At 56.7% G+C, this 14,921-nt stretch overlaps 1 protein-coding gene across 40 annotated transcripts in view; it reads left to right on the plus strand.

Moving 5' to 3' along the window:
• LUC7L (LUC7 like) overlaps window positions 1–10,742 on the plus strand; it is a 31,952-nt gene extending 21,210 nt beyond the window's left edge. For 15 of the 40 annotated variants that reach the window (XM_089321757.1, XM_051842113.3, XM_089321749.1 and 12 more), the window contains 5 exons: window positions 106–249; window positions 3,078–3,254; window positions 9,412–9,441; window positions 9,745–9,912; window positions 10,404–10,742. In XM_089321757.1, the coding sequence (XP_089177883.1) occupies window positions 106–249; window positions 3,078–3,254; window positions 9,412–9,441; window positions 9,745–9,912; window positions 10,404–10,643 (759 nt within the window). In that variant the 3' untranslated portion in view covers window positions 10,644–10,742. Of the gene's footprint in view, window positions 1–105; window positions 250–1,172; window positions 1,327–3,077; window positions 3,255–7,348; window positions 7,438–7,843; window positions 8,794–9,411; window positions 9,442–9,744; window positions 9,917–10,403 lie in introns of those variants that run through there. The other 25 variants (XM_051842118.3, XM_051842114.3, XM_089321750.1 and 22 more) reach the window with 10 other exon arrangements.
• The last annotated feature ends 4,179 nt before the right edge of the window (window positions 10,743–14,921 follow it).

Genomic DNA, 14,921 nt, shown 5'->3' on the forward strand with positions numbered 1-14,921 from the left:
GTCCAGTGAAATAGACCAGAAGCGCAGTGGGAGAAGCGCTTGTTTCCTTCGCATTAAAAATCTTTCCTTTTTAATTTCTGCTTAACTGATTCTTTTTGCCCTCAGGCAGAAAAAGTGCATGAGTTGAACGAAGAGATAGGAAAACTCCTTGCTAAAGCCGAGCAGCTTGGAGCTGAAGGAAATGTGGACGAATCCCAGAAGATTCTTACGGAGGTGGAGAAGGTTCGTGCTAAGAAGAAGGAAGCGGAGGTAAGTGAGAGAGCTGTCCCTGAGGGGGGGTTTGGTGACTGGTCAGTGAGAGAGCTGTCCCTGAGGGGGGGTCTCGGTGACTGGTCAGTGAGAGAGCTGTCCTTGTGGGCGGTGTTGGTGACTGGTCAGTGAGAGAGCTGTCCTTGTGGGCGGTGTTGGTGACTGGTCAGTGAGAGAGCTGTCCTTGTGGGCGGTGTTGGTGACTGGTCAGTGAGAGAGCTGTCCTTGTGGGGGGTGTTGGTGACTGGTCAGTGAGAGAGCTGTCCTTGTGGGGGGTCTTGGTGATGGTCAGTGAGAGAGCTGTCCTTGTGGGGGGGTCTCGGTGACTGGTAGTGAGAGAGCTGTCCCTGAGGGGGGGTCTAGGTGACTGGTCAGTGAGAGAGCTGTCCTAGTGGGGGGGGGTCCTGGTGACTGGTCAGTGAGAGAGCTGTCCTTGTGGGGGGGTCCTGGTGACTCAGTAGCGCTGACCTGTGACCCTGGTGCCCAGTGTGTGCACTTTTCATGTCTTTACCATTGATTTGAAAGGCAGAGGCCTAGCGACCTTCAATCTGTGGCTGGCTCCCCAGTGCCTACGACAGCTGGGCCGTGTCAGGCTGGCGCCCAGAGGCAGGAGCTCCATCTGTGTCCTGTGCGTAGGTGGTAGGAACCCAAGAATTTGGGTCCCCTCTGCTGCCTCCCAGGTGCATTAGTGGAAACTGGATCGAGAACAGAAGTGGGACTCGATCCCGGGTGCTCTGGTGCTGGACGCGGGCTTCCCGGGTGGCATTTCACCCGCTGGGAGGCACACCTTGCCCATAATGACTGTCCTTCCAGAGATGTAGCAGACTGTTGGGGTGTTTGACCTGGCAGTTGAGGTGCCACTGTGGATCCTGCATTCCGTATCTGAGTGCCCAGGTTGTGTCCTGTCTCTGCTTCCCCTCTAGCTTCCTGTGAATCATTAACACCCTGGGAGGCAGCAGGTTGATGGCTCAAGTAGTTGGATTCCTGCCATCCTTGAGGAAAACCTCAACTGAGTTTCAGGCTCCTGGCTCTGACCCCAGCCCAGCCCCAGCCCGACCACTGTTGTCCACTGGGCGAGTAAGTCAGAAGACCAGGGAAGCGTGTGCTCACTCGCTCTCGCTCCCTCCCTCCCTCTCCCCTCTGCCTCTCAAACAATAAATTTTAAAAGTAGGTAAGTATTTCAGAGGACAACTCCTATTTTTTTATGTGGAATTTGAAGGAGTGTTTTAACTTAGCGTAAGCAGCAGTAACTGTGTCTGGGATTTCTTTCCTTCTCTATTTGGTGCATGTTGCCTTGAGGTTGAGGTTTTTTTAAAAGATTTATTTTATTTATCTGAAAGAGTTACAAAGAGGTAGAGACAAAGAGAGAGGTCTTCCACCAATGGTTCACTCCCCAGAGGGCCGCAACGGCTGGAGCTGCGCCGATCCAAAGCCAGGAGTCTGGAGCTTCTTCCAGGTCTCCCACTCAAGTGAAGGGGCCCAAGGACTTGGGCCAACTTCTGCTGCTTTCCCAGGCATAGCAGAGAGCTGGATCAGAAGTGGAGCAGCCGGGACTCAAACTGGCGCCCATATGGGATGCCGCTGCTTCAGGCCAGGGCATTAACCCACTGTGCCACAGCGCCAGCCCCAAGGTTGAGGTTTGATGCTTCCTGTAACTGGACACAGCTTCTGCAGTGGCTTCAGGAGGGATTATATTTTGTTCGAGTCTGTCATCCCTTTTCCTGGCGGAAGCATCTGATGTGGTTAATCCCCCAGATTTTAACTTTTGGAGGTGCACTGGGGCGGTTGCCTGGGCTTTGTGACAGGTCCATGGCTGGCTCTTGTCTTTGCTGGTTTGTAGATTTCCTGTCCAGGTAGGGGTCTGTTCACCTGCTCATTCTGGGAGCAGAACCTGCTTGCTTAGTGGTTGGAGTTTACTTCTGGCTTTGATATCTTGACAGTGTGTGTGTGTGCGTGTGGCTGCAACAGCCAGGGTCGGCCAGGCCAAAACCCGGAGCCTGGAACTCCCATCTCAGTCTCCCACGTGGGTGTAGGTTTGCAAGCACTTGGTCTGTCTTGCACTGCTTTCCTGAGTGCGTCAGTAGGGGGCCAGTGCCCATATAGGATACCGCATCACAGGCAGCTCCTTAACCCACTGCACTGTAACACTGGCCCCAAAGTTGAGTTTTTAATGTTTATTTAAAAGAACCCTCTTCGGGCCAGCACCACAGCTCACTTGGTTGATCCTCTGCCTGCAGTGCTGGCATCCCATGTGGGCGCTGGGCTCTAGTCCCGGTTGCTCCTCTTCCAGTCCAGCTCTCTGCTGTGGCCCGGGAGGGCAGTGGAGGATGGCCCAAGTGCTTGGGTCCTGCACCCGAATGGGAGACCAGGAGGAAGCACCTGGCTCCTGGCTTCGGATCAGCGCCAGCGCTCGCCATGGACACCATTTGAGAAGTGAACCAACGGAAGGAAGACCTTTCGCTCTGTTTCTCTCTCACTGTCTAAAATGATACCTTGTCAAAAAAAAAAAAAAAAAAGAACCTCTCATCCCACAAGCGTTTTCATTTTGCAGGTGGGGCGCGTGTGGCATGTGTGTATCTCACCTGCAGGTGGGGCGCGTGTGGCATGTGTGTATCTCACCTGCAGGTGGGGCGCGTGTGGCATGTGTGTATCTCACCTGCAGGTGGGGCGCGTGTGGCATGTGTGTATCTCACCTGCAGGTGGGGCGCGTGTGGCATGTGTGTATCTCACCTGCAGGTGGGGCGCGTGTGGCATGTGTGTATCTCACCTGCAGGTGGGGCGCGTGTGGCATGTGTGTATCTCACCTGCATTTCTGTGCTGTTCCTCAGGAGGAGTACAGGAATTCCATGCCTGCATCCAGCTTCCAGCAGCAAAAGCTGCGTGTGTGTGAGGTCTGCTCAGCCTACCTCGGTCTCCATGACAACGACCGCCGCCTGGCAGACCACTTCGGGGGCAAGTTACACCTGGGCTTCATCCAGATTCGAGAGAAGCTCGACCAGTTGAGGGTAAGTGTATTTCTGGAGAAATCTGGCCATCCTCACTTTTTTTTTTTTTTTTTTTGCCAGGCAGAATTAGAGAGACAGAGTTATAGACAGTGAGAGAGAGACAAAAAGGTTTTCCTTCCGTTGATTGACCCCCCCTAATGGCTGCTACGGCCGGCACTACGCTGATCCGAAGCCAGGAGCCAGGTACTTCCTCCGGGTCTCCCATGCGGGTGCAGGGACCCAAGCACTTGGGCCATTCTCCACTGCCTTCCCGGGCCACAGCAGAGAGCTGGCCTGGAAGAGGGGCAACTGGGACTAGTACCCGGCACCCCAACCGGGACTAGAATCTGGGGTGCCGGCGCCGCAGGCAGAAGATTAGCCAAGTGAGTCACAGCGCCGGCCACATCTTTTACTTTTTAACAGTTTTCTAACATTTTCAAACTTTGGATTAACATGTAACATTTTTATGGAGTATATGGTTTCTTAATTAAACAATAAACACTTCATGTTCTAGTGTTCTCCCAGAATTTAATCTTTATAAATTTGAAGAACAGAACTCTTCTATCCACTGGCTCACTTCCTGTAACAGCCAGGACTCGGACAGGCCAGGGCCTGGAGCTGCGAACTGAATCCAGATCTCTCACATGGGTGGCCGTCCCCTGTTCACAAGAAGTTGAGACAAGGAGAGAGATTTTTGTTTGTTTCCTTATGTGAAAGGCAGGGTACCAGAGGGGGAAAGTCAGAGAACGAGGCTGACTGTCTGCTGGTTCATTCCTCAGATGGCCTTGATGGCTGGGACTGGGCCATCTGAAGCCAGGAGTTGACTCCACCTGGGTCTCCCACGTAGGTGCAGGGGCTAAGGACTTGGGCTGTCTTGCTGCTGTTGCTTTCCCAGGCGCATCAGCAGGGAATTGGATTGGAAACAGAGCAGCCAGGGCTTGCACCTGCACTCCAGCAGAGGGATTCCGGTATCCCAGGCACAAGCATCCTGTAGTACACTGTCCCAAGGAGAGCTTTTCAAAGACAGGAATGAGTCTTAGATAGTTTGGAACAACAATCTTTGGTCACAGTGGTTACTAACCAGCGTGATGTTCATCTGAGGTCGACCAGATAGTGGCTGGGCAGGTGTCCTTGTGGACATTGTGTGTAAGTAAACTGGACCAGGCACTCAACGCCTGAGAACTCTTTCTGTGGGACTTTCGGGCTTTGTGTGTGGGCAGGGCCAGGGGAGTTGAACCAGTGACCACATTTTTGACTGAATGACTTTGACTTTGCTCTCCCTCCTCTGTACCTGAAGTGAGGAAAGGCCAGACACCCGGCCCCTCACTGTGGCGTGTGGAATGCTGAATGGCACCCAGGGGCCTTATTTGCGTCCAGGAAGGAGCCCTCCCCGCTGTGGAGGGCTGCCCCAGGGGACGGGTGATCATGGGGCTGGAGTGGGAATTAGGAGGGCACTGAGGGTGTTCTTGGCCACTGGGCTTCAGACAGATTGCTCTGTGATCCCAGTGGAACTTCTGTTTTTAAGTTTCTCTTCACTTACATTTTACTTGGAAGACAGATGGAGAGACAAGATAGAGCTCTTCGTGGTCCGCTCCTGAGAGGTCGACAGCAGCCAGGGCTGAGCCCAGCCAAATCCAGGAACTGGGGGCTCCACCTGGGCCTCCCGTGTGGATGGCAGGAGCCTAAGTACTTGAGCCATCACCGCTGCCCTCGGGTGCACCTTAGCCGAGGGGCCGGGCCAGGCCAGGCCAGGCCAGGCCAGGCCAGGCCATGCCAGGCCAGGCGCTCTGCTCGCCAGGGATGCCGCGCCGCTGCATCTCACGCCACCTCACTGGTGGAGGCTGGAAAGATGCTGTGCCGTCACAGCTGGTGTGTGTGCTGAGGATGGGCGAGCCTCGGGCTGTGGGGGAGCAGCCTCGCCCCGTTGGCAGCTCCAGGGGCTCACTGTGTTCTCTCTGCAGCTTTGCTTCAGTCCCGCTGATCTCCTGTCTTATTTATTGATGCAGTGTTGTCTTTGGAACACTCAGAATTTTCTTTACTAGGCTTTTTGTTGTTGTTTTAAAGATTTTTGTATGTATTTGAAAGGCAATGACAGAGGAGAGAGAGCCTCGATCCAAGTCACTGTAACGGCTGGGTCTGGGCCAAGCTCAAACCAGATCCCAGTATTCCCGTGTGGGTGGCCCTGGCCAGTGTGTGGACCGTCTCCTGTTCACCCAGGCACGTGAACAGGGAGCTGGATCAGAAGTGGGACAGCTGGGACTGTGGCACTGCAGGCAGCATCCCGCGGGGCCACCACAGTGACCCCCCCAGTGTTGGAACAACAGTCACTCTGCTGTGCCTCCCTCCAGCCTCCACCGTCTTGTCTGCAGCCTCCTCCACACCCTTCCCTGGCTCCGGCCACCTCTGTGCTCTCACACGTTTTTGTTTCTTTATTTTTAAAGCTGTGCGTCTTTATTTGAAAGGCAGGAGTGACACAGAAAGGTCTTCCATCTGCTGATTCACTCCCCAGATGGTCGCAAGAGCCAGGCCTTCCTCCAGGTCTCCCTTGTGGGTGTAGGGACCCAAGCACTTGGGCTGTCTTCCGCTTCTTTCCCCAGGCGCAGTAGCAGGGAGCATCCAGGACTTGAACCAGCGGTATGCCAGCACTGCAGGCATTAATGTGCTGAGCCATAGCGTTGGGCCCCCCCATTTTAATGTTTTAAAAATTGGCTCATTTATTTGAAAGGCACAACTATAGAGAGGCAGAGAGAGAGAGAGAGAGAGAGAAAATCTTCTATCTGCTAGTTCACTCCCCAAATGCTCACAGTGCCAGAGCTGATCCAGAGCCAGGAGCCAGGAGCTTCCTCCAGGTCTCCCTCATGGGTGCAGGGGCCCAGGCACTGGGGCCATCTTCTACTGCTTTCCCAGACCATAGCAGAGAGCTAGGTTGGAAGTGGAGTAACTGGGTTACTTCCTTCTTCCTTCCTTCCTATTTTATTTTATTTTATTATTTTTTAAAGATACTCTAGTGTGGGACCTGAATCTTTTAAAAAAAAAAAAAAAAAAGATTGATTGATTGATTTAGGGGCCGGCTCTGTGGAGTAGCATGTAAAGCCGCCACATGCAGTGCTGGCATCCCATTTGGGTACCGGTTCTAGTCTCGGCTGCTCCACATTCAATCCAGCTCTCTGCTGAGGCCTGGGAAAGCAATGGAAGATGCCCAAGTCCTTGGGCCCCTGCACCCACATGGGAGACCCGGAAGAAGCTCCTGGCTCTGGATCGGCACAGCTCCAGCCATTGTGGCCATTTGGGGAGTGAACCAGCAGGTAGAAGACCTCCCCAACCCCCACCCCTCTGCCTCTCCTTCTGTTTATTTAACTCTTTCGAATAAATAAATAAAAGAAGTTTAAATTTTTTTAAAGATTTACTTATTTATTTGAAAGTCAGAGTTAGGCAGAGAGAGAGAGAAACGACTTCTATCCTCTGGTTCACTCCCCAATTGGCTGTGACGGCCAGAGCTTCTTCAGAGTCTCCCCTGCAGGTACAGGGGCCCAAGGACGTGGGTCATTTTCTGCTGCTTCCCCGGGCCACAATAGAGCTGGATCAGAAGTGGAGCAGTCGGGTCTCAAACTGGCGCGCATATGGGATGCTGGCACTGCAGGTGGCGGCTTTACCCACTACGCCACAGCGCCAGCCCCAGAACAATGTTTTAACATTTTCTTTTTCTTTCTTTCTTTTTTTTTTTTTTTTTTTGAAAGGCAGAGTGGACACAGAGAGAGAAAGGTCTTCCTTTCCTTCTGCCGTTGGTTCACCCTCCAATGGCCGCCACGGCCGGCGCACTGCGCTGATCCGAAGGTAGGAGCCAGGTGCTCCTCCTGGTCTCCATGGGGTGCAGGGCCCAAGCACTTGGGCCATCCTCCACTGCACTCCCGGGCCACAGCAGAGAGCTGGCCTGGAAGAGGGGCAGCCAGGACAGAATCTGGCGCCCCGACCGGGACTAGAACCTGGTGTGCCAGCGCCGCCAGGCGGAGGATTAGCCTAGTGAGCCGCGGCGCCGGCTGAGAACAGTGTTTTGTTAAGCAGCATTCACATTCCTGTTTTTAACTTGCTCTTTCCTCATTTTCTCAATTGTGTAGAAAACTGTGGCTGAAAAGCAGGAGAAGAGAAATCAGGATCGCCTGCGGAGGAGAGAAGAGAGGGAGCGGGAGGAGCGGCTGAGCAGGAGGTGAGACTAGGACCTGGGACGGGCCGCTGGGGAGCCCTACTGTGCTGGTGGTGCTGGGGCCTCGGGGAGCCCTGCGGCGCCCGTGGATCTGTTGCTTGGGATCATCAGGGTCTGCTCCTTGCCCAAGTGACCATTAAGGAAAAATAGACACACAGCATTTTCTGTGTGGCAGTGGACAGGCTGGCCCAAGACTTGGCCTTTTTTTTTTTTTTTTTTATGATTAAAAGACAGTTACAGAGAACCAGAGGCAGAGATGGGGAGAGAGAGAATCTTCCACCCAGCGATTGACTCCCCAAATGGCTGCAGTGGCTGGAATTGGGCCGATCTGAAGCCAGGAGCTTCTTCCTGGTCTCCCATGCGGGTGCAGGGGCCCAAGGACCTGAGCCATCTTCCACTGCTTTCGCAGGCCATAGCAGAGAGCTGGATTGGAAGAGCAGCAGCTAGGACCTGAACCGGCGCCCCTTATGGGAAGCCGGCACTGCAGGCGGCAGCGTTGCCCACTATGACACAACGCCAGCCCTAAGACTTGGTCTTCATTGCTAGGGGGCTTTGATGACAAACAGGCCCACCTGTGTTGGCCTTTGAGAGGAAGAGGCTCTGCCCTCACCCACAGAAGCTGCCCTGCTGAGCCCTGGGATGTAGTGCCCGGCTCACAGGGCAGGCTGGAGCTGAGATCCTCCTGAGTCTATGGGTTTTGTTCACTGCACTGCGTGGGACCACTGGACAACTACGGAGAAGGCTGGGATCTGACTGCCAGGTTGCACCTGCTGTCCCTTGAAGAGCAGTGTAGGTCATCGTGGGGGAAGACCGCCAAGAACCTGATTGGGAGACTCCACACCAAGGAGGTGGCAGTTTGCACCTGACCAAGGCATGGAGGGTTCTGGGTGTGTTGACGGGATTGGTTGGGGAACCGTGCGAGGGAGGCGTAGGCCTTGTGGTCTCTGCCTGGTTAGCATGTGCAGGTGGGAGAACCTGCGGTCTGCGTGTTAGGGTGAGGAGGGCCTGGGGAAGGGAATGGCTCTGCGCATGCTCACTTGGAGGTGCCTGGTAGCCAGCAGGCAGACGTGCTGGGTCTGGCTGGTGCTCAGAGAAGAGCTTGGAGACAGCAGCCAGAGCTGCACTCCCCTGAAAGGGTGTCAGTGTGGGAGTTGGAAAGGGCAGCTGTGTGTCGTGTCTTTTGTTTGTTCGGTCCCTGTTTGCAGAGGTGACCACAGCTGTGGTTACGCACGTCTGCGTACACAGTGCTCTTCAGGCCACATGTGTGGCAGGCCCGTGTGGAGCCCCTTGTCTTTGTCAGCTGCCCCGTGCTTCCAGAATGGATGGAGATGAGATCTGCTGTGCTGTGCGTTTCTCAGGGTGCGCGTTAGAAGCTGGGCTTTGACGCACCTCGCGCTCTGTGGCCGCACAGCATGCTTGTGTCCATCGGGAGGACTTGGAAAAGCCAGTGGCTAGGGGCTGGCACCGTGGCTCACTTGGCTAATCCTCCGCCTGCTGCGCCGGCACCCCAAGTTCTAGTCCTGGTTGGGGCGCCGGTTCTGTCCTGGTTGCTCCTTGTCCAGTCCAGCTCTGTTTGGCCCGGGAATGCAGTGGAGGATGGCCCAAGTGCTTGGGCCCTGCACCTGGCTCCTGGCTTCAGATCGGTGCAGCACCGGCCGTAGCAGCCATTTGGGGGGTGAACCAACAGAAGGAAGACCTTTCTCTCTGTCTGTCTCTCTCACTGTCTAACTGCCTGCCAGTGGCTGACCACCAGCTTGTACACGTGGCGGGGGCTCCGTTCCCATGGGCCTTGTAACTCGGTGATGCTGTCCCTGTGGGCACTGGCTCTTCCTGCTGAAAGCCAGGCATAGGCAGGCGGCTTTGGGATAAGCCCTCCGCCTTGGGGTGCTGGGGGGCTCGGGGGTGGGGACTGTGGGGGGGGGGGGAGGTGCTGGGGGAGATGCCTCAGGAATCGCTCATCTTGTTTTCCCTTTCTAGGTCTGCATCGAGAACCAGAGATCGCAGGAGGTGGGTTTCCAGATGGATTCAAGCATTCTCAGAAGTCTTCCCACACTGTTTCTCACTGCACAGCTGTCACTTGGGAAGGGCACGGCTGCTCCTCGGCCTGCACGTCCGGGGAGTGTTTTCGGGAGGCATCATGAGGGTCGCGGGGCTGGCCAGCAGATGCTAACCCAAGAGACTGTGTTCATCTAAAGCATACATTGATGAGAGGACTGGGAGAACTTGCGAGGGAGGAAGGCGTCCGGGTGCGTCCTGGGGTGCTGGGCGCCTTTGGCCTCTCATCCCTCTGAGTCTTCTGGACTTTTCCAGGTCACGTTCCCGGGAGCGGCGTCGAAGGCGGTCAAGGTCTGCCTCCCGAGAGCGGAGGAAGTCTTCCCGGTCCCGGTCCCGAGACAGACACCGACGCCACCGCAGCCGTTCGCGGAGCCACAGCCGGGGTCACCGCCGGGTTTCCCGGGACGGGAGTGCGAAATACAAGTAACTACCATGACTCCTTGGGTAGCTGCCACCAGGAGCGAGCCCCTCCTCGTCGTGTTGCCAGGGTCTGCTGGGGCTCGGGCAGCCAGGCCCTCTGGCCTTCCTGGTAGTGACAGGGCCAGGCGGCTGTGCCCCAGGTTTTCGGGCCTTGGGGAGTGGTGACTGAGACCCTGGGAGCCGGGGCCTGGGCAGGAGCTCCTGTGTGCCCTGTACAGAGCTCGGCTGAACCGCAGTGGAGACTGGGGTCCTGCCAGGCCCTGCTCTCTGCTGGCTTCCCACGCGGTGGGTCGTGTTCTCCTGCGTTGTTTGTTCTAGGAGCTTTCCCTCTCAGTGAACATCTTCGTAGATGTCACTTATTAGCTGCTACTGTGAGAGGGGCTGTGCACAGCACAGCGGCCTGGGGTGCACGGCTTCCCCAGCCTGGCGCCGAGAGCTGCTGTTGTGGGTTCCTGAGCAGAACCCTGCGCTGACCCTCGGTGCCCATTTCCCAGGTTCTCCAGAGAACGGGCTTCGAGGGAGGAGTCCTGGGAGTGTGGGCGCAGCGAGCGGGGGGCCATCGACTGGCGGCTGGAGAGCTCCAACGGGAAGTCGGCGTCCCGGAAGTCGGAGGAGAAGGAGGCTGGGGAGATCTGAACCTGAGCCCCGGCACTGTATATAGTCCGATCGGCGGTCAGCACAGCCTACGGCTCCCCTTTCTATTTGCTGAATACAGCTCATCTTTTGTAGTTTAAACTTGCTGTTGTTTTGGAGCTAGCTGTGAGTCGTAGAGCTGTGCGGTCGCTCCTGTGTTCCAGCATCGTGCTGAACGGGAATAAATGAATCTGACGGGCCGCCTCCATTGACTCTGTTCTCCGCTGGAGGGCCTGGGTGGTGTGCGCAGAGGGCGGGGCTTGCCCAGCTCCCGGCCTTGCTTGCTGGGTGTCTGGGTTGCACGTCTCTGCCTCTCGGTGCAGGGCCAGCGCAGGCCCCAGCAGGGAGGAGGCATAAAGAAAAGAACGAACCGGCCAGGCCGAGGCTGTTGCTGCCGCCTCTCCCGGGACTGTAGCTCCCCCTCTGAGTGTATTCAGGACTGAAGCAGACCTCGGGTGACACCCATGTGGCAGCCGTCCCCCTTGGCCCGTTTGTGTGGCCTGACTGTTGTGTGCTCTGCCCGCTCTTTGTGCTGCTCTGCCTAGATGGGTACTTTGAGACCAGAGTGGGGGCTGGTGTGGCACGGCTGGTCCAGCCAGCGCCCGTGATGCCAGCGTCCCGCATTGGAGTCCTGGCTGCTCCACCTCTGTTGCAGCTTGCTGCTTTCGTAATTGAAAAGCAGTGGACGATGGCTCAAGTACTTGCCCAGCTGTGGAGTTCCCACCTCTTGGCCTCAGCCTGGCCCAGCCCTGGCTTTGCTGCCACCCGAGGAGTGAACCAGCAGGTTACAGGTCTCTGTCTGCCTCTCCCCGTGCTTCCCTCCATTCTCTGTCTGCCTGTCAGAACATAGGTCAGTCATTGCCCCTGAAGGAGGAGGAGACCAGAGTGAAGTGCTAGGAAGGTGTTTTTGGAGGAAGCTTCTGATGGGCACAGTATGGAGACCTGGAGTCACCCCGTCCTGTCTGTCTCTGCGGAGGTGCAAAGCTGCCTTGGAGCTGGTTGGCTGTGAGCGCTGTCGTGTGGGTTTGGGGGCCATCACAGTGGTGACATGGCTGATGGTCCCACCCACGCTCTCCTGCTGTAGCTTCCCCTTGCAGGGTGACATGTGGGCATGGTTCTTTCCTTTTCCCTTTCCTTTCCTTTTTCCTTTTTCCTTTCCTTTTTCCTTTCCTTTCCTGGCAGAGTGGACAGTGAGAGAGACACAGAGAAAGGTCTTCCCTTGCCGTTGGTTCACCCTCCAATGGCCAGCACGGCTGGCACGCTGCCGCCGGCGCACTGCGCTGATCTGAAGGCAGGAGCCAGGTGCTTCTCCTGGTCTCCCATGGGGTGCAGGGCCCAAGCACTTGGGCCATCCTCTACTGCACTCCCGGGCCACAGCAGAGAGCTGGCCTTGAAGAGGAGCAACCAGGACAGAATCCGGCACCCCAACCCGGACTAGAACCCGGTGTGCTAGGGCCACTAGGTGAGGATTAGCCTACTGAGCCGCGGCGCCGGCCTGTTTGTTTTCATCTGCTTGAAAGGCAGAGCAGCAGAAAGACTAAGAAAGATCTCCCTGGAGCTTAAGCTGTTGCCTGAGACACCGGCATCCCATGTGGGGCCGGTTCAACTCCCAGCTGCTCCACTTCCCATCCAGCTCCCTGCTGTGGCCTGGGAAAGAGATGGACGATGGCCCAAGTGCTTGGGTCCTGCACCCATGTGGGAGACCCAGAAGAAGCTCCTGGTTTAAGACTCGCGCAGCTGGTTTTTTTTTTTTTTTTTTTTTTTTTTTGAAAGATTTATTTATTTATTTATTTGAGAGGCAGAGTTAGAGGCAGAGGTGGGGGTGGGGGCTTTTGTATCCACTGGTTCACTCCCCAAATGGCCGCAAGGGCCAGAGCTGTGCTGATTAGGAGCCAGGAGCGTCTCCCACACAGATGTAGGGGCCAAGGACCTGGGCCATCTTCTACTGCTTTCCCAGGCCACAGCAGAGAGCTGCATGGGAAGTGGAGCAGCCAGGATGAGAACCTCCGCCTGTATGGGATGTTGGCACTGCAGGCGGTGGCTTTACCCGCTGCCCCACAGCACTGCCCCCCTCCAGCTGTTCTTGAGGTCATTTGGGGAGTGAACCAGTGGATGGAAGATAGCTCTCTCCCTCCCTCTCTCTGTAACTGAAAGAAAAAGGTCTTCCATCCTCTGGTTCATTCCTCAGATGGCTTCAGCAGCTGGGACTGGGCCAGGCTCAGCCAGAAGCCCCTAATGCCGTGTGGGTCTACCACGCAGGTCCTGCGCACCAAGCACTGCAGCCGAAGGTACGTATTGGCGGAAGCTGGATCCGACGTCCCCAGCAGCAGCTTTACCCAGTGCGCCCAGCAGCCATCCCAGGCTGACTGAGGCGGTGGCCAGCGAGGCAGGCACTGCCCGGACATCGCCCAGGCAGCCCTCCCTCGGAGCCAGCTACCACTGTGGACCCTTCTCTATCTAGTAATGCCTGTGTGGTCAGATAGTTACACTGCAGTCTCGGGGAGTGGAGTTACCCACATCCTGTGTTCTCTGTACGCTGGCACCAGCTGAGCCCCCCAAAGCAGCAGTGTTGATGCTGTGGCCTCTGGTAGCCCCACCAGGGGAGGAGAGCCTGTAGCCACACTCCTGCCGCTCACTGTGTGGGAACAGTTCTGTCAGTGCCACGTACACGTCCGGTGGTGCTCGTCAGCTTGAACTCTTGACCTCCAGAGGCCTTTCCTGCCCCCAGATATCCTGCCTGCACCCGGCCCCGTGGCCTGCACTGGGGGGCCCAGGGTCCTGCTCCCTTCCTACAGCGGTCCTCGATGTTGCATGCAGGGCCCCTCATCGAGAAGCTGCAAGGTCTGGGCCTTGGAGGTGTGGCCAGCCTTGGGGAGCAGACGGTCGTTGGGAAGCCGTGGGGCGGCCAAGGTGGTCCTGCAAGAGGATGGGGACCGGAGCGAGTGCTCAGGGTGGCCCGTGGTGCCGTGGTGCAGGCAGAGGACCCCAGCTTGGGCAGTACCCCTGGGAGGGTGGGGCGTGAGGGCTGGAGAACCCCCACCTGCCCGCCCCTGGGGATGTGGGTGCTCTTTAAGAGCATGGTGGGGCCCGTGTTGCGGCGCAGCTGATGGAGCCGCCGCCTCCAGCTCCAGCTTCCCGTAAGAGCAGCAGCGTGTGTCCCGGCTCCCTGCTCACGTCTGGAAAAGCAGCAGGAGACTTGAAGAAGCTCCTGGCTTCAACCTGGTGTTGAGCAGCCGTTTAGGGAGTGAGCCAGCAGATGGGAGACCTCTCTGTCCCTCTTTGTCTTCGTAACTCTTTCAAATAAATAAATTTGAAAAAAAATTTAAAGTGTATCGTCCTCACCATTTTCAAGTGTACAGTTGGTTTGTTCACACTGTGCAGCCTTTACCACCACGTGCTGGAGGGGGGGTTCTGAAATGGCAGAGGGGAGACCCCTGGACTGAGAGAGCCTGGGGTGCCACCTGAAGGCAGCTGGGGCCGGCAGGGCTGTCCTCCCCGGTCCTGGGGTCTGGGGCCGGCAGAGCCTGTCCTCCCCAGTCCTGGGGTCTGGCTCCACTGCCCTCAGTGCTGCTGGTCTGCCCCCACCCCATCAGGTGTCCACCCACCAGGCTCAGTACGGTGGGTCTGAGGGTGGTGTCAGGGTGATAGGGTGCACTCGGCCCTGGAAGTTTTCCATACACGTGAGGCCCAGCGGAGGGGAGCTCATGGGCTGGGAGCCGCCTTCTCTCTCACCCTTTAGTTTGGGATACAAAAATGTGGGAAGTAAATGAGCCTGGTGAGCCCATCTGAGGTCACGGTGGACTCGGCTGCTTTGGGTCACCCTGGAGGAGTCCTGCCCTGGCCACTCTTCTGTTTTTAAGGCTTATTAGTTTGAAAGGCAGAATGAGCTCATCTGCCGGCTCACAATGGCCAGGGTTTGGCCAGGCTGGAGCCAGGAGCTTTCAGTCTCCAGGTGGGTGTATGGGCCCAGGGATATGAGCCATCTTTATTATTCTTATTTATTGTTAAAGCTTTTATTTATTTATGAGAGGTAGAGACACAGAGAGAGGTCCTCCATCCACCGGTTCACTCCCCAGGTGGCCACAATGGCCGGAGCTGGGCGGATCCGAAGCCTGTAACAGTCAGCTTCTTCCTCGGGGGTACAGGGCCCAGGCACTCGGGCCACCCTCCACTGCTTTCCCAGGCCGCGGCAGAGAGCTGGGTCAGAAAAGCAGCAGCCAGGACTAGAACTAGAACTGGCGCCCACATGGGACATCCGTGCCACAGCTGGAGGATTAACTCACTGCGACTCTGCGCTGGCCCCTGAGCCATCTTGTGTTGCTTTCCCGGGCGCATCCGCAGGGAGCTGGATCTGGGCTGGAGCAGCTGAGACTAGAACC

This window comes from Oryctolagus cuniculus, chromosome 19 (assembly GCF_051225735.1).
Source record: "Oryctolagus cuniculus isolate XC-2025 breed Fujian yellow rabbit chromosome 19, ASM5122573v1, whole genome shotgun sequence".
Taxonomy (NCBI): Eukaryota; Metazoa; Chordata; class Mammalia; order Lagomorpha; family Leporidae; genus Oryctolagus; species Oryctolagus cuniculus.